Here is a 23,195-nt window from a genome sequence, read left to right on the forward strand (position 1 = left end):
TGCATATATACAATGGAATATTACTCAGCCATTAAAAAGAATGAAATAATGCCATTGCAGCAACATGGATGGACCTGGAGATTATCATACTAAGTGAAGTAACTCAGAGAAAGAAATATCATATGATATCACTTATATGCAGCACGTAAAAAAAAAGATACAAAGGAACTTATTTACAAAACAGAAACAGACTCATAGACTTAGAGAATGAACTTATGGTTACGAGGGGGGAAGGGTGGGGGGGTAGGGATAGATTGGTAGTTTGGGATTGACATAAACACACTGATTTATTTAAAATAGATAACCAACAAGGAGCTACTGTATAGCACAGGGAACTCTGCTCAATAGTCTGTAATAACCTAAACGGGAAAAGAACTTGAAAAAGAGTAGATACATATATAGGTATAACTGAATCACTTTGTGGTACACCTGAAACTAACACAACATTGTTAATCAACTATACTCCAATATAGAAATAAATAAATAAATAAAGTTGAGTTTGGATTTAGTGCAAAAAAATGCAAATGATGGGACCCTACTGTAGAAAGAGTTTCTGGGGTAGGGTAGGATGTGGGTGTCTCCATTTCTAACAAGTTCCTGGCAATTATTATGCACACTGAATTTGGGAACCCCTCCTCTATCCCCTTTTTATTTTTTATTATTATTTTTTAAAATTTATTTATTTATTTCTGGCTGCATTGGGTCTTCGTCACTGCGTGCAGGCTTTCTCTAGTTGCGGTGAGTGGGGGCTACTCTTCGTTGTGGTGCACCATCTTCCCATTGTGGTGGCTTCTCTGGTTGCGGAGCATGGGCTCTAGGTGCGCGGCTTTCAGTAGTTGTGGCTCGCAGGCTCTAGAGCGCAGGCTCAGTAGTTGTGGCGCACGGGCTTAGTTGCTCCGCGGCATGTGGGATCTTCCCAGACTAGGGCTCGAACCTGTGTTCCCTGCATTGGCAGGTGGATTCTTAACCACTGTGCCACCAGAGAATCCCGTATCCCCTTTTTAAAGTTTAGAATTTTTAAGAGAAGTATTGTGACCACTGGAGTTTAAAAAAAAACTTGAGGCTCAAAAGTTACTGTATCCTCTATTAGCCTTTCAGTGTATCTTAGTTTCTGAAGAGCAGAGACCTCTCCTTATTTATGATCTCACTTTCTGGCACTCATCACTGTACCTAATGCCCAAGAGATACTTGGGGAGTTGAAGGGATGATTGCAAAGGGCCCCTTATAGCCCCCCAGCTTCTACTCATGCTCCTCTGAAATACACTCACCACAAAGTAGCCAGTGTGCGTCTATAAAAATGGAAATTAGATCATTTGACATTCCTGATTAATACCCTCCAAAATCTCCCTGTGGTGCTCAGACTAAAACCTCAACTCCTCATCCTGGTCTCTGGTTGACCCCATGGCCTCATCCCATATCACCTCTACCTTCAGCCTGCCACACTCCAGCCAAATGAGCTTCTTTTGGGTTCTTTCAACACAATAAACTCATTTTCACTTTAGGGCTTTTGCACTGTTTTTCCCTTGCCCAGGAATGCTCTTCCTTCTGGTGTCGTATTGTTCGACACTGGTCATCATTCAGCTTTTGTCTTCCAGGTCACCTCCTCAGAGTACCCATCTAATGTGGTCACCAGATCATTGCTTATCAAAGCTCTGTTTCATTTTCTGCCCAGCACTTATCACCATCTGATATTTTTGTGTCCTTTTCTGTGTTTATTGTCTTGCTTCACACTCACTCATTAATTCATTCACTGTTTATTTAGTACCTGTGTAGTGCCAGCTACTCTTTCCAGCACTAGGGACACAGCAGTAAAGAAAGCCTCTACCCTAATGGACAGGCCATCAGTGCATAAATATATAATACGTCAAATGACGATAAAATTCTGTGAATAAAATAGAGTTGAAGGGTTACAGAATGATGCAGAGTGCTGCTTTAGCTAGAATGATCAGGAAAGATCTTTCTGATGTGTGCCAGTTCAGCAGATATCTAAATGTATGTAAAGTGCAAGAGAACACGGACTTCTGTTGCATTCATCACAATATCCTAGCAAGTAGGTGTATATCTGGCATATGATAGGTAGATTAATAAATATTTATGGAATGAATAAATATGCATACCCCTCTCTTAGCATTTAAACACTGCATTTACTTCTCTGGATTCCAAACTAGCCTTTGAGTTGCATTGACAGGAAATGAGTCTCCTTTTCCTCCATCCTTCATATCTAACATAGGGGCTGGCTCAGAGTAAGCATGGGAAGGTTTGTGAAATAAAGGAAGACGTACGGATTAAGAAGAACCAGTCTGTCGTAAAACACTTAGGGACATCCTGTAAATGATTGCTTAAGAAGTTGACATGTGCTGCTAAGAATGATGTGAATTCATTTTAACTAGTAAGTTATATATCTGATGAGATGCAGTACTATCTGAATTGTTAGTGATTCTTTCTGAAAACCAATTTCTTTCAAATCAAGCTTTGGCATATTTAAAAGCCAAGAAGTAATAGACTTCAGTCACTTTCTTTCTACCTTGACCTATCTTGCTGGCTCAGGCTATTTAGAGTATACTTTAATATATCTGCAAAGTCCTACAGACCAATAGCCAACTGAAGCTTGCAGACTCTTTCAGAAAGATGGATTTGGGCACTAAACAAAAACAGACTAACTGAACTGTAACCCCGGGCATTTCAGCACTTCTCTGTTTGAAAATTAATAAGCATTTCGGAACCGTTACCAGACGCACTAATGATGACAAGCAATGAAACCCAACACAAAAGAGGTCACCAACAACCATAGCAGAGCCGTCCCAATGGCAATTCTGTGCCTTCTGTGTGCTCTGTACAGATGCATCCATTTTATTTTCTGAAACTCCACTTGGACAACTGCATAGAAGAGTAAGCTCCAGCCATACTTCTTACTGGCTAGCTAAGTAAAATGGAAAAATTATGATGTCAAGGATCAGAAACAGAAATCTCTTATTTTTCCCTACCACGTGCCATTAACTTGCTTTAAAAAGCTCTGTTGAGGCTAGATCTGGAAAAAAGTCTTGAGAGTGGCAAGAATTGTAATACTGTTTGCTCGTGGCCCCCATGTGCTTTCTTTCTGAATGTTACCCTCCACTGCCACTCTCACCAATGTCCTGGTGACTCAAGACCTAGGATTTGCCCTCTGCTGTCCTAGGCCTACAACTTTTCATATCTTTAGCACCTGGCTGCTATGTTTCTTTTTCTTAGCAAGATTCTGTTGAAACTTCTTCATCTTAAAGCCATTGGACTCTCAATGCCCATTAAGGTGAAAATTAAAAGGCAAAAGTCATATTTCTAAGCAGTATTTCAAGAATTATTGATATCCTTGAGATTACTAGGCCAAAAAATTGTTCACTGATCAAAGAAGTACTTGGAAAACACTGAATACTATATCATCCACTTGGAAAGTCACAACACATGTTGGACTGCTTAAAGGAGTTAAAAAAAAACATGGAAAAACCAAAATCATTTTCACCTGGGGGTTAGTTAAATACATTCAAGAACAGTAGGAAAAAGGTGATACAGACCCCTTCCTACTACTCTGAAATGTTTCCTAGACATGTTGTTGAATAAAAATCAAGTCAAACTTCTAACCATGAGTAACTTCCCATTAAAAACACAAATCCTATGTGTGTATGTGTTTTATATATAATACAAAAAAATATATAAAAATTCCAAAAGGATGTATACCGAATTATTAAGACTGACAGCCTCTCGGGAATAGGATTGAGGGCATGAAGGAGACCTGCACTCTTACTATACATACGCAGGTATTATTTGAATTGTTTTATAGCCTCTTCGTTGCTTTTATAATAAAAAAAGAAAAAAAATCAAATACTATATTAAAAAATATAAGTAAAGTCCAGCAGTAAATACCGCTGTTTAGCTTTAAGCGAGCATGTCTCAAACTCATGTGATTGATGAATCCCTGTTTTGTGGACCACTTGGAAACAACCTGTATGACAAATTTTGAAATTACTGTGCTCAAGGCTCTCCCCACTCTCCACCAACGTATGGGTTTTAACCTTCTGTGGCCTTCTACAAATGAGTGAAGGGTGCAGATCAGAGATTATCTGCTACAACCCCCCTCATTTTTAAAACGAAAGGATTAAGGCCATGGAAAGTAAAGGACAAGACCAGCCCGAAGCCCTCAATCCTCATCTAACTCCCTCCACATCTTTCCTGTAGTCACCAGTGACCCATGGGCCCTGATCCTTGGATTTCATAATCTCCAGCACTCAAGGAAGTTGTCAGGACCCCTGAGGAAACCATGGCCTCAATATTCTCCCTGCGGTTCCGGGCAGAGCAGAGTCCTAATCATCCCCTCCCCCATCTCCAATGGCCTGTCTTGATGTACAGCTTTTAGGAGGAAATAGTCACTATGTGAAAGAAGGGATCCTGGAAGAAGCTGGTAGAAAACAGCAGGGATCTTGAGATAACTTGGTATCCCTGGTGAAGTACAGGAGATACACGCAAACATCAACTTAGTCACTCAAAACAGCATGAGCTTGAGTTGGCAGAACTGGGTTTGAATCTGCTCTCTTGGTTCTGCCGTTTACTAGCAATTTAACATTGGTCAACTTCCTTAATTATGGTGAGCCTCGGTTTCCTCATCTCTGAAATAGGGATATCAGTTCATATGTTAACAGAGATGATGGCTATGGAAGTTGCTAGCATGGGGGCACAATATCTGGAGTTAGTCAAGAAATGTTAATTCCCATCTTTTCCCTCACACAGCCAACCGCTACCCCCTTTGATCTCAATAACACCAATCTCGGGCAATAGGCCAGGGGATATGAATGCAACAGTTTCTACACTTGAGAAACCGACTGGCTGGTGGAAGGCATGGCATGATTTGGGCACAACAGGTGTGACAGGTACAGTCACAGAGGTGAGTTCCAGTGCAGCATGCACCTGGGCACCAGGGTACCACTTTCAACCAGCGCCCATCATCCTGGGGGTCTGATGCCGGAGGTGCCTCTCTCCCCAGTGGCCTCAAGGGGAGTTACCGCAACTTTGGCCCGACCCACAAATTCCTTACAAAGATTTCTGGAAAAAACTGCAGGGATCATAGCAGTTAAGCTGGTCAAGGGAAGTATAAGCTGGGGAGGACCAAGAAGCAAACAAGAGGAGAGGTTACCACCATAGGCTCTCAAAACATAGTGCGTTCAGTCCTTGTCTCCAGTGCTTCTGTGTGGGTGCCTCAGCTTTTTAATTACTGATGTGGTAACAACGGTACTTACCCCATAGGGTTTTTTTTTTTTTTTAAGATTAAACAAGATAATATTACCTTTAAAGCACTGAGCACAGTGTCAAAGAAAAAATACTTAGTATTGTTATTAAAACTATTTGATCTGTAAGTGCTCAGGCTGAGAGGCAATATTATTGACATTTCAAAAGCACAAAAGATGTGGGCAGGACGGACAAAGTCATGTTTGTTCATCAAGTCTCGGAAGAGGAGACAGAACTACCCTTTGGAATCAAGTAAACTTGACATAGAGTCCTCAGTCTGGTCCTTACTAAAGTGCGACCTTGGGTGAGCTGCTGAACCTCAATTTTCTATGTGAAACTGGAGGATAATGTCAATCTTGTAGATTGACTGTCAGAAGAACAAATGCAGTAACATCTAAATAAACCTGGCACCCTGCCTGGCACAATAAATCCTGCCACCTTTCCTTCCTCACTCAAAGCTACCAAGCCAGTGAAGAGGATTAGCTGAACAATAGTATTTCAAAGTAGATTTAATGAACAGAGCATGCTCCATGGATTCAGAGAAGATAAAAAGTTAAAATGAGGACTTTGGGCCAGAGGACCTTAAAGGTTCCTCCCTTATCCATGGACTGTGATTCTTCTATTCGCTGCCCATCTTATTTTTTCACACATTTTGGCTCTGCCACCTAATAAATGTGATCTTTAGCAAGTTGCTAGACTGGTTTCCTCTTCCGTAAAGTGTGGATAAAAATTATACCTACTTCTTAGGGCCACTGTTAGAAGTCAGTAAGATAAAGCACATAAAGAGTTTACACTTGGGGCTTCCCTGGTGGCGCAGTGGTGGAGAGTCCGCCTGCCGATGCAGGGGACGCGGGTTCGTGCCCCGGTCCAGGAAGATCCCACATGCCGCGGAGCGGCTGGGCCCGTGAGCCATGGCCGCTGAGCCTGCGCGTCTGGAGCCTGTGCTCCGCAACGGGAGAGGCCTCAACAGTGAGAGGCCCGCGTACCGCAAAAAAAAAAAAAAAAAAAAAAAAAAAAGAGTTTACACTTGTCTGGGAGACAGTCACTACTCAATTAATGGCAACTATCTGTTGTCAGGGCCACTATAAAGATTAAAGAGGATGTCCATAGGAAGCGTGGCATGCTGCTTGGCACATAGGTAGTATTAAAAATATTGTTATTATTATTACCTCTTCTATCACTATTGATGTTACATTATGAATGGCCACGGCCCAAGGAAACCAGTAAGTAATATATGCTGTCATCCCAGTAAAGACACATCAAAACAGAGACACCAAGAGATATTGGGATAATTAATCACAGGTCCGACTGGGAATAAAAACTTTCTGCAACAAACAGCCTTGCCCAGCCCAGACAGAGGATGGGCTCACCCACGGGGGCAGCAGTTGCTGGCTGCACTCTCTCCCCAGCCCTGGGGGACCACACACACAGAGACAGTATCCTGGTGTACAAGATTTTCAGCGGTTCACCTCACAAAATGGTAATATAGCAATGCCTTGGCCTGGAATGATATTTTTCTGCCGAAAGTTCAAAGCTATCCAAAGAGCATCTCATTAATCTTTGGGATCCTACGGGGATTGGGGTTGGTAGGCATCCTTATTATTACCTTATAAAGATGAGAACATACAGTTTAGAGAAATTAAATACCTTGTCTTTGCTTCAACAGTCTATCAGTGCCAAGAGAGGGTTGAAACCCAGGATGGGAGCAATCCCTGAGGCCCAGTGCTCTAAGCCCGACCCTTGGAAACACCTTGAAGGAAGAATGAATAGGGTGTCTCCCACACAGTGTGGCCCCTTGCCCGCCCCTCCCAGGCCGTGGTAGCTGCAAAGCTCACCTGTCGCTGAACTGAACCTCTTCTCCGTTCCGGGCCCAGCTGATGGTAGGCCTTGGGTTGCCTATGGCCTCGCAGTGCAGAAGCACACTCAGGGTCCCGCTGGCCAGGGCCACAGTCTGCCCGAGGTGGGTGACCACCTCGGAGGCTGAGAGCTGCTGGGCGGCTGAGATTTTGCGCAAGATGATGGGCTTCCGGTGCGGCCGGCGAGAGCTGCCCCCGCCCTCCCCAGTGGACGAGGTGCGGAGGGAGCTGCTGAAGCCAGACACGTGTTTATGAGGAGGGATGGCCACTGGGGGAATCCCCCGCTCGGACGGCTTGAGGAGCGCGTCCTGGTGCGCATCCTGGCGGCTGCGGAAGATCTCCTGGGCCAGCTGGGCCACTAGGTGCTTGCTGTAGACGTCGCGGAGCTCCTCGGGTTGCTGGGAGAGGTTCCGGAGGATGTCGTCCAGGCGCTGCTGCTCGGCCACCATGGTGAAGGGCAGGTGCAGAAGGCCCTGCTCAGCGTTCTGGTCCTCTTCTGAGGATGTGTTCCTTTCTGTGGAGTCCTGGACCTCCCAGGAGGCGAGCAGCTCTCCTGGCCAGCCCCCCTGCTCCAGCAACCGAGAGACCAGGTCATCATAGCGGCTCCCGGCATCAGCAGGGAGGCCCCGCTTCTCGGCCTTGCTGCCATTGGAGAAGATCCCGTTCTGGTGTTTGTGGGTCTGCAGGGCCTCCTTCGGGCGGGCCTTCCTCACCGCGAGGGCCTCTTCCTCGCTCCGCAGGCTCAAGGGCCGGGCCACCAGCTTCCGGTTGCCTCCAATGAGCTTAATCACAAACTGCTCCCGGGCCGGGCCGGCCGAGCAGGTGTAGATGCCCGCATCAGAGGGCTTGAGGCGGTGGATCTTCAGGTACCCAAATGGGGCCACGGTGACGTGGGCGGAGCTGATGAGGTGCTGGCCGTCTTTCTCCCAGGTGATGAGGGGCTTGCGGAAGCGCCGCGTGGGACAGCGCACCACCACTGCGGTCTTGGGGAGCAGGTAGGCGAATCCCCCCACGATGAAGTGCAGCTTCCTCTGCCGGCGGGTCTGGATGTATACCTTCCTTGCTGCCGCGATGTGAGGACTGTGCTTAGTGGATGGCCACCCGGGCCCTGGAATGAAAGCAATGAAAGGGAAGGCAGATGGATGGAGAGAGAGAAGCGGAGAGCAGAGAAAAGGGACAGTAAGGTGCAGCGACAAGAGACAGTGAAAAGGAGAGGGCAAAGAGAAGAGAGACAGGGAGACAAAAGGGAGAAGAGGGAAAGAAAGCACTTCAGTTTGCTTTGGGCAGGGCCTTCATTTACCACCTTCTGTTTTACGGGAGTAAATGGCTACCAGCTGTGGACCATCAAGCTGCTGCCGCAATGAAACATGGGAGAGCTAATGAGGTGCAGTGGGGCAACCTGCTATCACGCTGCTGGGGTTTTCTACCCCTAGAAGCTGAGATGCAGGGTTCTAGATGGAGGGCGATTCCAGGGGAAAGGCAGTCCTCTCATTAAAAGGACTTAAAAAAGAAAGAAAGAAAGAAAGAAAAAGAAATCAGCATCATAAAAAGAGGCAGAGGACAAAGAGAAGGAGAATGGATCCCTTTTGGGTCCTGCAAAGCACGAGGATCCCCGTATACACGGGGAAGTGTTACACCTCTAGGGATTAATATTAAACAAATCTGTTTAGTTTAAAACACTGGAGTGGGTAACATCAGGCTTCATTAGTAACATGCTGACTCCAGCTTGCAGATCTCCATATGCCAGCAAGTGAACTTTGCTCTACCTCCTGCAAACTGTTTTTTCCAGCAGAGAAAAGCATCCTGCCTGGCCACGTATAACTAAGATTCCTTTCCCATCTCCAGCTGAGCTCACGAGCCTAATGCCCTCAGAGGGCTTTACTGTCTATATGCCGCTGGTCTTGGGTTCAGGAAAAGCTACTGTTCTTGCCGTCTCCCCATCCCCAGAGCTCTGACATACTCACTTGCACAGGTGGCCAGCATACAGGGCCTGATGGATGAAGAGAACGGCAGGGGCGGGCACAGGGAGGAATTGACAGTAGCTGAGACACCTGTTTTCAGCACCTTCCGGCAAATGGCACTTCGCGTCTGGGTGCCCTCCCCGCAGCTCGTGGAACACTGGTGGGAAAAGAAGGGCCCAAAGCATGTAAATTCAGGTAACTAAAGGCTAATGGGTTTGTGTGGGCTCTGAAACTCACCAAAATAAGGAAGAAGTTGCTTGGAAAAGCAATAGCAACTAAGAGAGATAGAGAAATATTAATTATGTAACAATGTGGGAAGACACATCCATACTGTAGGCATATTCTACTCTAAGATTTTCTAGTCTCAGGTCTCCTGTGGACCTTTCACCTGTTTTTACTTTTTTTTTCTAACATCTTTATTGGAGTATAATTGCGTCACAATGCTGTGTTAGTTTCTGCTGTATAACAAAGTGAATCAGCTATATGTATACATATGTACCCCTATCCCCTCCCACTTGCATATGCCACCCACTAGGTGGTCACAAAGCACCAGGCTGATCTCCCTCTGCTATGTGGCTGCTTCTCACTAGCTATCTATTTTACATTTGGTAGTGTATATATGTCAATACTACTCTCTCACTTTGTCCCAGCTTACCCTTCCCCCTCCCCGTGTCTTTAAGTCCATTTTCTACGTCTGCATCTTTATTCCTGTCTTGACCCTAGGTTCATATACATATTGTATATGCCCCTAGGAATATACAATATATTCCACTGTATATATGTACCACATCTTCTTTATCCATTCATCTGTTGATGGACACTTAGGTTGCTTCCATGTCCTGGCTATTGTAAACAGTGCTTCAATGAACACTGTGGTACATGTCTCATTTTGAATTATGGTTTTCTCTGGGTATATGCCCAGTAGTGGGATTGCTGGGTCATATGGTAGTTCTATTTTTAGTTTTTTAAGGAACCTCCATACTGTTCTCCATAGTGGCTGTATCAATTTACATTCCCACCAACAGTGCAAGAGGGTTCCCTTTTCTCCACACCCTCTCCAGCATTTATTGTTTGTAGATTTTTTCATGATGGCCATTCTGACCGGTGTGAGGTGATACCTCATTGTAGTTTTGATTTGCATTTCTCTAATGATTAGTGATGTTGAACATCCTTTCATATGTTTGTTGGCAATCTGTATATCTTCTTTGGAGAAATGTCTATTTAGGACTTTGACCCATTTTTGGATTGGGTTGTTTTTTTGATATCAAGCCGCATAAACTGCTTGTATATTGTGGAGATTAATCCTTTGTCAGTTGCTTCATTTGCAAATATTTTCTCCCATTCTGAGGGTTTTCTTTTCATCTTGTTTATGGTTTCCTTTGCTGTGCAAAAGCTTTTAAGTTTAGGTCTCATTTGCTTATTTTTGTTTTTATTTCCATTTCTCTAGGAGGTGGGTCAAAAAGGATCTTGCTGTGATTTATGTCAAAGAGTGCTCTGTCTATGTTTTCCTCTAAGAGTTTTATAGTGTCTAGCCTTACATTTAGGTCTTTAATCCATGTTGAGTTTATTTTTGTGTATGGTGTTAGGGAGTGTTCTAACTTCATTCTTTTACATGTAGCTGTCAGGTTTTCCCAGAACCACTTACTGAAGAGGCTGTCTTCTCTCCATTGTTTATTCTTGCCTCCTTTATCAAAGATAAGGTGACCGTATGTGCGTGGGTTTATCTCTGGGTTTTCTATCCTGTTCCATTGATCTATATCCTGTTTTTGTGCCAGTACCATACTGTCTTGATTACTGTAGCTTTGTAGTATAGTCTGAAGTCAGGGAGCCTGATTCCTCCAGCTCCGTTTTTCATTCTCAAGATTGCTTTGGCTATTTGGGGTCTTTTGTGTTTCCATACAAATTGTGAAATTTTTTGTTCTAGTTCTATGAAAAATGCCATTGGTAGTTTGATAGGGATGGCATTGAATCTGTAGATTGCTTTGGGTAGTAGAGTCATTTTCACAATATTGATTCTTCCAATCCAAGAACATGGTATATCTCTCTGTTTGTACTGTCTTTAATTTCTTTCATCAGTGTCTTATACTTTTCTGCATACAGGTCTTTTGTCTCCTTAGGTAGGTTTATTCCTAGGTATTTTATTCTTTCTGTTGCAATGGTAAATGGGAGTGTTTCCTTAATTTCACATTCAGATTTTTCATCGTTAGTGTATAGGAATGCAAGAGATTTTTGTGCATTAATTTTGTATCCTGCTACTTTACCAAATTCATTGATTAACTCTAGCAGTTTTCTGGTAGCATCTTTAGGATTCTCTATGTATAGTATCATGTCCTCTGCAAACAGTGACAGTTTTACTTCTTCTTTTCCGATTTGGATTCCCTTTATTTCTTTTTCTTCTCTGATTGCTGTGGCTAAATCTCCCAAAACTGTGTTGAATAACAGTGGTGAGAGTAGGCAACCTTGTCTTGTTCCTGATCTTAGAGGAAATGCTTTCAGTTTTTCACCATTGAGAACAATGTTGGCTGTGAGTTTGTCATATATTGCCCTTTATTATGTTGAGGTAGCTTCCCTCTATGCCTACTTTCTGGAGAGTTTTTATCATAAATGGGTGTTGAATTTTGTAGAAAGCCTTTTCTGAATCTATTGAGATTATCATATGGTTTTTATCCTTCAATATATTAATATGGTGTATCACATTGATTGATTTGCACATATTGAAGAATCCTTGCATTCCTGGGATAAACCCCACTTGATCATGGTGTATGATCCTTTTAATGTGCTGTTGGATTGTTTGCTAGTATTCTGTTGAGGATTTTTGCATCTATGTTCATCAGTGATACTGGCATGTAGTACTTTCTTTGTGACATCTTTGTCTGGTTTTGGTTTCAGGTTGATGGTGGCCTCGTAGAATGAGTTTGGGAGTGTTCCTCCCTCTGCTATATTCTGGAAGAGTTTGAGAAGGATAGGTGTTAGCTCTTCTCTAAATGTTTGATAGAATTCGCCTGTGAAGCCATCTGGTCCTGGGGTCTTGTTTGTTGGAAGATTTTTAATCACAGTTTCAATTTCAGTGCTTGTGATCGGTCTGTTTATATTTTCTATTTCTTCCTGGTTCAGTCTCGGAAGGTTGTGCTTCTCTCTGGTTTGTCAATTTTTTCCAGGTTGTCCATTTTATTGGCATATTGCTGCTTGTAGTAATGTCTCATGATCCTTTGTATTTCTGCAGTGTCAGTTGTTACTTCTCCTTTTTCATTTCTAATGCTGTTGATTTCTGTCTTCTCCCTTTTGTTTTTTTCTTGATGAGTCTGGCTAATGGTTTATCAATTTTGTTTATCTTCTCAAGAACCTGCTTGTAGTTTTATTGATCTTTGCTACTGTTTCCTTCATTTCTTTTTCATTTCTTTCTGATCTGATCTTTATGATTTCTTTCCTTCTGCTAACTTTGGGGTGTTTTTGTTCTTCTTTCTCTAATCGCTTTAGGTGTAAGGTTAGGTTGTTTATTTGAGATTCTTCTCGTTTCTTGAGGTAGGATTGTATAGCTATAAACTTCCCTCTTAGAACTGCTTTTGCTACATCCCATTGGTTTTGGGTCGTCATGTTTTCATTGTCATTTGTTTCTATGTACTTTTTGATTTCCTCTGATTTCTTCAGTGATCTCTTGGTTACTTAGTAGCATATTGTTTAGCTACCATGTGTTTGTAGTTTTTATAGTTTTTTTTCCTGTGATTGATATCTAATCTCATAGCATTCTGGTCAGAAAAGATACTTGATATGATTTCAATTTTCTTAAATTTACTGAGGCTTGATTTGTGAACCAAGATATGATCTATCCTGGAGCATGTTCCATGTGCACTTGAGAAGAAAGTGTATTCTGTTGTTTTTGGATGGAATGTCCTATAAATATCAATTAAGTCCATCTTGTTTAATGTGTGATTTAAATTTGTGTTTCCTTATTTTTTTTCATTTTGGATGATCTCTCCATTGGTGAAAGTGGGGTGTTAAAGTCCCCTAATACGATTGTGTTACTGTCGATTTTCCCTTTTATGGCTGTTAGCATTTGCCTTATGTATTGAGGTCCTCCTTTCTTGGGTGCATAAATATTTACAATTGTTCTGTGTTCTTCTTGGATTGAGCCCTTGATCATTATGTCATGTTCTTCCTTGTCTCTTGTAATAGTCTTTATTTTAAAGTCTCTTTTGTGTGATATGAGAATTGCTACTCCAGCTTTCTTTTGCTTTCCATCTGCATGGAATATCTTTTTCCATCCCCTTACTTTCAGTCTGTATGTGTCTCTAGGTCTGAAGTGGGTCTCTTGTAGACAGCATATATACGGGTCTTGTTTTTGTATCCATTCAGCCAGTCTATGTCTTTTGGATGGAGCATTTAATCCATTTACATTTAAGGTAGTTATTGATACATATGTTCCTATTACCATTTTCTTAATTGTTTTGGGTTTGTTTTTGTGGGTTTTTTCCTTCTCTTGTGTTTCCTGCCTAGAGAAGTTCCTTTAGCATTTGTTGTAAAGCTGATTTGGTGGTCTGAATTATCTTAACTTGTGCTTGTTTGTGAAGGTTTTAATTTCTCTCTTGAATCTGTATGAGATCCTTGCTGGGTAGAATAATCTTGGTTGTAGGTTTTTCCCTTTCATCACTTTAAATACGTCCTGCCACTCCCTTCTGGTTTGTAGAGTTTCTGCTGAAAGATCAGCTGTTAACCTTATGGGGATTCCCTTGTATGTTATTTGTTGCTTTTCCCTTGCTGCTCTTAGTATGTTTTCTTTGTATTTAATTTTTGATAGCTTGACTAATATGTGTCTTGGAGTGTTTCTCCTTAGATTTATCCTGTATGGGACTCTCTGTGCTTCCTGGACTTGATTGGCTATTTCCTTTCCCATGTTAGGGAAGTTTTCAACTATAATCTCTTCAAATATTTTCTCAGACGATTTCTTTTTCTCTTCCTCTTCTGGGACCCCTTTAATTTGGATGTTGGTGCATTTAATGTCCCAGAGGTCTCTGAGACTGTCCTCAATTTTCATTCTTTTTTCTTTTTTCTGCTCTGCAGTAGGTATTTCCACTATTTTATCTTCCAGGTTACTTATCCTTTCTTCTGCCTCAGTTATTATGCTATTGATTCCTTCTAGAGAATTTTTAATTTCATTTATTGTGTTGTTCATCATTGTTTGTTTGCTCTTTAGTTCTTCTAGGTCCTTGTTAAACGTTTCTTGTATTTTCTCCATTCTATTTCCAAGATTTTGGATCATCTTTACTATCATTACTCTGAATTGTTTTTCAGGTAGACTGCCTATTTCCTCTTCATTTGTTTCGTCTGGTGGGTTTTTACCTTGCTCCTTCATCTGCTTATTTCTCTGTCTTCTCATTTTGTTTAACTCACTGTATTTGGGGTCTGCTTTTCACAGGCTGCATGTTTGTATTTTGTGTCGTTTTTGGTGTCTGCTTCCAGTGGGTGAGGTTGGTTCAGTGGGTTGTGTAGGCTTCCTGGTGGAGCGGACTGGTGCCTGTGTTCTGGTGAATGAGGCTGGATCTTGTCCTTCTGTTGGGCAGAGCCACGTCTGGTGGTGTGTTTTGGAGTGTCTGTGAACGTAGTATGATTTTAGGCAGCCTCTCTGCTAATGGGTGGGATTGTGTTCCTGTCTTGCTAGTTGTTTGGCATGGGGTGTCCAGCACTGAAGCTTGCTGGCCATTGGGTGGAGCTGGGTCTTAGCGTTGAGACAGAGATCTCTGGGAGAGCTCTCACCGATTGCTATTACTTGGGTCTGGGAGGTCTCTGGTGGTCCAATGTCCTGAACTCTGCTCTCCCACCTTGGAGGCTCAGCCATGACATCAGGCCAGAGCACCAAGACCCTGTCAGCCACATGGCTCTAACATGTTGACCTCCAAATGGCAAAATCCTTTCTTTGTTTGAATAAAGGTGGCCTTCGAGGTCCAGGTTTCAGGGAACTGGCCCAGGGTGGCCATCCCTGGTTTCACGTCAACATGATCTCAGGCAGAAACCTCCTTGTTTTTCCATTTTGTCTTTAAGTTACTCGTTGAAAAAACTGGCCCGTGGTCCCAAGGACGGTCGCAGCTTCGGCTGGTGGGGGCCCTCCCTCCCTCCCACTGGGCTCCCTGTTTTTACTTTTGTAGCCTTGGATTTAGAGTTAGAGAGTCACAGAGTCCAACTCAGTATTTCACTAGTTGGCAAGTCACTTAAACTCTCTGAGTCTGTTACCACTTCTTATACTTATTTTGCAAGGCTGGGAATTAAATGAGATAATATATTTTAAAATTTCACACATAGAAATGACATTCAGTTAATGCTAATTCCTATCTCCTTCCTTTACAAATAAATTATAATACTTTAATGTCAAGTATCAGATAATTCTTATGCATTTACTTTGTTTGAGGTGGGGCGCTAAATGCTATGGGACAAAATGTGCAAGATGGTTCCTAACCTCAAGGGGATGTCATCAAATAATGGGAAGAAATCCAAATGCGTTGTTAAAATGAAATAGTATATTAGGGAACATAGAAATCAAAACCCCAATGAAATACCACTTTATATTCACTAAAATTCCCATAATCAAAAAGATGGACAACAATAAGTATTATTATTATAAGTGAGGATGTAGAAAAATTAGAGCCTTCCTGTATTGCTGGTGGGAATGTAAAATAGCACAGCCCTTTTAGAAAGCAAGTTTGATATTTTTTTAAAAAGTTAAGCATACATTTATCATATGACCCAGCAATTTCAGTCCTGGGTGTCTTACCCAATAGAAATGAAAACATACATCCATATAAAGACTTGTATGCTAAGGTTCATAGCAACATGATTCTTAATAGGCAAAAGTGGAAACAACTCAAATATCCCTCAGTTGGTGAATGGATAAATGAAATGTGGTATATCTGTATCATGGAATATTTTATTCCACCCTAAGAAGGAACGTTCTGATAATGTGCTACAAAATGGATAAACATTGAAGACATTATGCTAAGTTGAATTTTATAGTATATAAATTATACCTCAATAAAGCTGTTTAAAGAATTATATAGTAATAAAAGAATTTAATAAAAATAGAAAACTAAAAGTCAAGTGAAGTATGAAAATGTTAATGCTAACAATTGGTGAATGCTTATGGTATACTAGTGATCTCCTGGCCTAATCTGGAAGATCGTTGGAGTCTGGATGGGTATAGAGAGCCGGGGATAAGCATGGGAGGCAGGGAAATAACCAGAATCAAGGTAGAAGAGTTCAGTGCACAAGGCCAAGGCAGGCTTGGGGGCAGACCTAAACCAGTCTGACTGAACAGAGGGGCCAAGTGGAGAGTGTCAGGAGCTCAAGAGGTGGTTTGGGGCCAGATGTTGGAGACTTTTAATTTTCAGACAGAAGGTTTGGAATTGGTCCATAAGGCAATGAGGAGCCATTAAAGGGAAGAGTGAAATGATGAAAGAGGTATTTTGAGAAGGTAAATCTGGCAACAGTGTCTGGGAGGGATGGGAGTAGGAGATGAATGGCAGACAGGGATGTCAGTTAAGAAGGCTGCCACGGTAGTCCAGGCTTGAGATGATAACGGCCTGAACTAGGGTCATGGCAGCATGCCACGTTAACTTGAAAACTGACAGTAGAAACCAAAAAATATTATCTTATGTATCTAAGTTTTATATGCTAGCCCATGGAAATGAACTATTCTATGCAAGGCACTGTGATATCCACCACCCTGAAAGACATTTAAGACGCAAAAAACGGGGATGAGAATCAAGCCCGTTGCTTTCGTTCCCTGATGATCGTGGATTCCAAATTCCACCTATCCCTTATTTTATTGTAAATGACAGCACCGAATCCAGGGATCAGGTGGGATGGGGGTAAAGAGCCTGGAAATTTTAAAAGCCTGGTCATTTTAGTGCTGCCAAGTAGAAAAATGGAAAAATGGACTGTGTGTCAGAAGACGAGTTTAGGATTTTGGTCAAGTCTAGTTCTTTCTCTAAAATTCTCAATTTCTAAACTTCTCTCAATTTCCACATCTCTAAAACAGGGAAACTATATTCGAGCAGGGATTTTCAAACTGTGTTCTTTAACTATGTTGAACAAGTGATTTAGGGGCTTCTCAGGTGGTCTGGAGACCCAACCACTTGGAGATCCGGGACCCCTACCCAACCTACCCCCTACTTCAACCAAAACAGCTCTGATTTGTTCTGTTTTAGATTTCTGGCTTCACAATAACATTTCAATGGAAAAAAGGGTCTTGTGGCTTTAATTTTTAAAAGAACAACTAGGTTATAGGATCTCCTAAGTTCCTTCTAGGTCGAAAATTGAGTTTAATTTCTCTTATATTTTTGTGAGGGAGGAATTTCCGTAAAAATATGACTTAAAAATAATGAATAGCCAACTCTTTCAAGAGATGCAAGTGTTTCTTTTAAAGAAAAGAAGTAAGGTCTTTTGAGAGGCCTTTCCTCGGAATAGGATCTGAAAGTAATTTTATTTGAAGTGTTTAAGACGTTGGCTTAATTCTGTCTCTGAGGGATTCTGTGCAGTAACCATGAGATTGCGCCCAGATAGTTGAGGATGAAAAACACCCATAGATCATCCAGGTTTTCCTTTCTCCAAGGGGAGTCCTGTGGGAGTGTGTGGAATGCACGTCTCATGCCAGACAGAAGGGCCAAGGGAAGGGTTGTTGGGATGATAGGGGCAACTGTGGAAACCCTGTGAACACCCCCAGGAGCACTTTTGTATGGCACCAGCTTGAGTTTAACACTGGTGAATTGGGGCTAAAGTCCCACCATTCCCAGCCCCTTCTCAATGTTTGGAATTTCCATTCATCAGCCCAGATAATGCAGAACCTAGTAACATTCCCTGGATAAGGGCTAACTCTACCTAGTTCCCCAAATGTAACTTCCACCTCCTAGGAAGACCAGCAAAGCTTGTGAGAGGCCTTGGTCATGATCCTGGGTCCAGCCAGTCAAGTGCTTTCTTTTATTTCCTCTCCTTTTCCCGACAATGAGGAGGGATGGAAGAAAATCATAACAATAGTTAAGGGTTAACTTTTACTAGACACAAAGTACTTCATGTGCATCATTTAATTTTTAAGCGTCCCAATAACCATGTTAGTGAACACTATTATCATCTCCAATATTTAGCTAAGCAAACTAAGGCCTAGAAGGGTTAAGTAACTAGCCCAGGTTATATAGCTAGTAAGTGGCAGAGTCAGGATTCGAACCTAAGTTTGCCTGTCTTTGAGTCTGAACTCTTAACTACACGTGATACTGTTCTAAAGGTCTCCTTTACGTAATGGGACCCATGGGATTGCAATGCAGCAGTCTCCTTTCCTTAGTGCCTAATCACAGGGTCCCTCCTTCAGATTTTCTCTGTGTTCCATATGCTCAGAGGCCACAAACTCCGGGAAGTTGGGAGGACAATTCTCATACACACAAGTCCCTTTCTCAGCATCCAACTCATGGAAGACTATCACCGACAGACTTAGAAGAGCAGTGCCTTTTACACTACGCCCCTGGGAGGAAGTCTTCATCTAGAGCCACTTACTTGGCAAATACATCAGTGCCCTCGTCTGCACTGCTAGTTTTGTTAAGGATTTTTCATATATGATACCATACCCCACATCAACAATCCATGGAAAAATTGTCACTGACATGTTCACACATGCACATACAGATATGCTCATTCCACACATTTAATCTTTTATCCTTCTGAAACAAAATTACTTCTAAAAGATGAAATAACAATCATTGCCCCTTCTGTTCTCAGCCATTTGCGGGGAGCTACCATCAGAAGGCAATTTTACTGCCAAATTACAAAATCTATGGTGTGTCAGTCACCTCTCAATTTCAGGGCCCTTTGCAGGCACCGTCTGACGGACCTCTACACGGGCTGACAAAACACAGGGCAAGAATTCTCAGAATGTAGGTTGAAAGACATGGCATCTTAATTTTCAGAGGCAGCTTTCCCCTCTGTGATGTGTTTTAACCAGCAGCAGCTGTGTCCTGTGAGCTGGACAGACTGCAAAGGAGGCAGTGAGATCACCAAGGCCAGTTCGGATGCTTCTGTGCAAGAAAGGAGAGGGGCTCGACTCTGCCTGGGACACAGAGATGTTCACTTCAGGCCTCGTCATTCTGTTCTTGGCTGTAGCTGCTTGCCAGGGGGATTTCTCTATGAAAGACACATAGGCCCATGAAGCTGGGGGAGTTGCAGGCAAGTCAAAGGAGGAGGAGAGGCTGAAAACAAGTTGCAGCTGGGTATCAATGAATTAGTTCGTGCTAGTGTTCAAGTAGGAATGATTTAGAGAAGTCGGTTAGTTGGGGATCTATGCCTAACTTACGAGGTAAGTCAGGAACGGTAATGCCGATGCAGCCATCTCCCCAGATGCAGGGCAACGGGGGAAATCAACTTCTCTGGCTGGGAAGCTGTTGATGTTCTGGGGCCAGAAAACTGACAGGAAAGAGGCAGGATTTCCTTGGCCTTCTTTTCCTAATAAATCATGCGCCTCATTCTCCAGTAACTTGGAAGAGAAAAACTAGAGAGGCTTTGCCTTTCCTGAGGAGAGACTAGAAACATCTGGCAGTAGGAGATGCAGGGGGGTCAAGGAGGCGGGAGCGAAGGTAGAGGAAGAACCCGGTGTTCTGAGTAGAATCCTGGGCCCGAACAGTACGAATGAATGAGGCCTGGTTTTGTTCCGCGAAGGGCCCGTTTACAATTCCCTGCTTCTGACTGTTGAGTGAGGGCTGGCTGCTTAACTCGCATCCCTTCAGCCTAGTTAAAATCTAGTTACACGATATGGTATATCAGTGCTTACAGAAACTCTGTTCCATGCAGAACTGATTCACTTTGCTGTACACCTGAAACTAACACAAAAGTGTAAATCAACTATGCTCCAATAAAAATTAAAAAAACAAAACTCTGTTCCACAGTGTTAGGAGGATTATTTTGTTCTCCTCTTGCCTTCTGTATCTATAAGCTTGGGTGCCTTCTCCTCCTTATGCCTCTTTTGTTATCTCCTTCTGAGAAGCATACCTACCTCTGTCCAGTCAGAGAGCAGCCACTCGCTGGGACAGTCATCTTTCTTGCAGGCCTGCTGGGAGGCCAGTTTGGGGGCCGAACAGAAGGTCTCTGGAAGCTCCAAGAAGCTGCCATCAGCCATGCGCTGTTTGCAAAGAACCTCGCGCTTCTGGATGCCCCCTCCGCAGGTCCTGGAACACTGGGGAAGGAAGAGAAAGCAGACCCTGCATAGGACAGTAGCACATTTGACTGCTAATTCTTACCTTAGCCTTGGTTTGACTCAAGAGTGAAAATAGAAAAGGAAGAATACCCAGGAACCAGCCCAAAGGATTTTGCTTCCTCTCCTTGAAATGAATTTTGTAGTTAGTTCTACACCCTCTGCTCTTAATCTCAAATATGTAGCTAGAGCACCCAGGAATTCCACAGGCCTTTAAATCTTAGAAAGTTGGTTCTACCTAGGGGCAGGACAGGAATAAAGACGCAGATGTAGAGAACAGATTTGAGGACACGGGGAGGGGGAAGGGTAGGCTGGGACGAAGTGAGAGAGTGGCATGGACATATAGACACTACCAAATGTAAAATAGCTAGCTAGTGGGAAGCAGCCGCATAGCACAGGGAGATCAGCTCGGTGCTTTGTGACCACCTAGAGGGGTGGGATCGGGAGGGTGGGAGGGAGACACAAGAGGGAGGAGCTATGGGGATATATGTATACGTATAGCTGATTCACTTTGTTATGGAGCAGAAACTAACACACCATTGTAGAGCAACTGTACTCCAATAAAGATGTTAAAAAAAAAAAGTTGGTTCTAAACTATGATTTGCAGTCACCCAAGACAACTGGTTTAAAAGGTTATATAATAGAGGGTTAAACATACTTATGACCCAGTGAAAATAATCTGTGCTGCTTCCAGAATGAACAAGAGGGAGCTGCTGCCACCAGTGTAGATCTGGAGGAATTAACCTGCAGAGAAGGCGGCACTTCCTCTCTCTCTAAGTGTAAACCTCCACTCTACCCTATTGGAGGAGCGGAAGATTTGAGGCTTGGTTTTCCGAAGGACTCCCTGGAACACGTTTCTTGTAGGACTGGTGTTTTTTTAGGGCGGTGGGAGCAAGACCCATGGAAATTTGGGATACAAGAAAGATCACCCATTTTAGTGGTTTTCAGCAGGACCCCAAACACACCATTTACGTGTAATTTAATAGTTATCATCCAGTTGCCCGAGGCCGGGCAGGAGGCTGTCATTCCAGGGCTTTGTTCCTCCCTTGCGGTAGGCAAAGCAGCCCTCCGTTTTTAGCTGGGCACAAGACCTTTTGGCATACAGACTATATTTGCTGACCTCCCTTGAAGGTGCCACGTGACTAAGTGCTGGGCAAAAGGATATACGTAGAATGTTGTGTGCAACTTCAAGGAAAAACCCACAAAAAGAAAATGTGGCATTTTCCCCTTCCCGCCTCGTCCTTGCTGGCTGGAATTTGAACACGATGTCTAAAATTTAAACTCCCGCCTTGGATAGTGACAGGCAAAAGGAGGGAAGCAGCCTATCTTCCTGGGGGTGAAGCCAACATACCGGCCCCGGATGGCCTGTGTGTGTATAAGAGGAAAACGCTTCTCTCTCTTATCTAAGCCACTATGCCTTTGGGTGTCTTGTCATTTTTAGTCCATCTAACTCTAGCTAGAAAGACAAATACTGTATGAAATCACTTACATGTGGAATCTAAAAATTACAACAAACTAGTGAATGTAACAAAAAAGAAGCGGAATCACAGATATAGGGAACAAACTAGCGGTTACCAGTTGAGGGGGGGAGGGGCAATATAGGGGTGAGGAAGTGGGAGATACAAACTACAGGATGTAAGATGGGCTCAGGATATATTATACAACAAAGGGAATATAGCCAATACTTTGTGATGACTAAATGGAAAGTAACCTTTAAAAACTGTATAAAAATTTTTTTAAAAAATAAAAAAAGGAGGCATAGGCACAAGTGCTAAGAAAGAGGGAAAAGGAAAAAAAAATCTAACCCTAGCTAATCTACCAACCATGACTACTCTGTTCTGGGGGTGGAGGGATTTTATTTTAAAACTCTAAGGAGTGCTCTGCTTTCTTCAAGAATAGTCCCTTTTCTTGAATCTGCTGCCCTTGCGCTTGTTGAGAAATTAGGCCTGGGTATACAAAGGCTGAGCGTTTGTGCTGTAGGAGCTTCTCGTGCTGCAGCAGTGGGCTCTCCGAACTCATGGGGGTCTGTGATCAGTTGGCTGGAGTCAGAACTGCAAGAGGGATGGGTACCCAGAGTCAAGGTGAGGATGGTAATACAGTGCTCCTGAGTAGAGTCAGAACGCTGCTGTGGCCCAGCTGTCACCCTCTTATTCGGTGGTCCCAATCCTGATGCACTTTATGTATTTCTAAAAATTTATTTAATTAATTATTTTTGGCTGTTGTTGGGTCTTCGTTACTGCGCGCGTGCTTTCTCTAGTTGCGGAGAGCGGGGGCTACTCTTCGTTGCGGTGGGCGGGCTTCTCACTGCAGTGGCTTCTCGTTGCAGAGCACGGACTCTAGGCACGCGGGCTTCAGTAGTTGTGGCTCGCGGGCTCTAGAGCACAGACTCAGTAGTTGTGGCTCACGGGCTTAGTTGTTCCGCGGCAAGTGGGATCCTCCCGGACCAGGGCTTGAACCCGTGTCCTCTGCATTGGCAGGTGGATTCTTAACCACTGTGCCACCAGGGAAGCCCCTGCTGCACTTTAAAACCACCTGGGAGCTTTTGAAAAGTCCTGAGTCCTGGGCCCTATCTCAGATCCATTAAACTCTGTGATATATGTCCCAGACATTAATTTTTTAAATTAAAAAACATTCTTTTTTTAAACCTCCCAGGTAATTCTATGCAACCAGGATTGAGAACCATCTCTCCAAATGAATGCCCCTCCATCATTTCCAATGGGAGTAAAATAAACATGGAGGGGAAAACCTGGGACCCAGAGCAGCCTCTGTTAGAGCCAGTGGTTATATGGAGTATCTTATAAGGTGTATGGGTGTCCATCCAATTTGAATAAATGCTCCCAATATAAACAGGTAGGTGAATAAGAACAGCGTTCAGATTTAAGCATCTTACTGAATGTGGCAATAAGG

At 43.1% G+C, this 23,195-nt stretch overlaps 1 protein-coding gene across 8 annotated transcripts in view; it reads right to left on the minus strand.

Annotated features, from left to right (window-relative positions):
• ADAMTSL1 (ADAMTS like 1) overlaps window positions 1-23,195 on the minus strand; it is a 472,773-nt gene that overhangs the window by 165,012 nt on the left and 284,566 nt on the right. For all 8 annotated transcript variants that reach the window (XR_016393555.1, XM_089913199.1, XM_089913195.1 and 5 more), the window contains 3 exons: window positions 20,091-20,270; window positions 9,074-9,227; window positions 7,089-8,217 (listed from right to left, as the gene is read on the minus strand). Coding sequence is in view for 7 of the 8 variants with exons in the window: in XM_089913199.1 (XP_089769325.1) it covers window positions 7,089-8,217; window positions 9,074-9,227; window positions 20,091-20,270 (1,463 nt within the window). In the remaining variant the exon portion in view is untranslated. The remainder of the gene's footprint in view (window positions 1-7,088; window positions 8,218-9,073; window positions 9,228-20,090; window positions 20,271-23,195) is intronic.

The sequence above is a fragment of the Delphinapterus leucas genome, chromosome 6 (assembly GCF_059928025.1).
Source record: "Delphinapterus leucas isolate spDelLeu-1000000601 "Yukka" chromosome 6, BTC_Dleu_Yukka2, whole genome shotgun sequence".
Taxonomy (NCBI): Eukaryota; Metazoa; Chordata; class Mammalia; order Artiodactyla; family Monodontidae; genus Delphinapterus; species Delphinapterus leucas.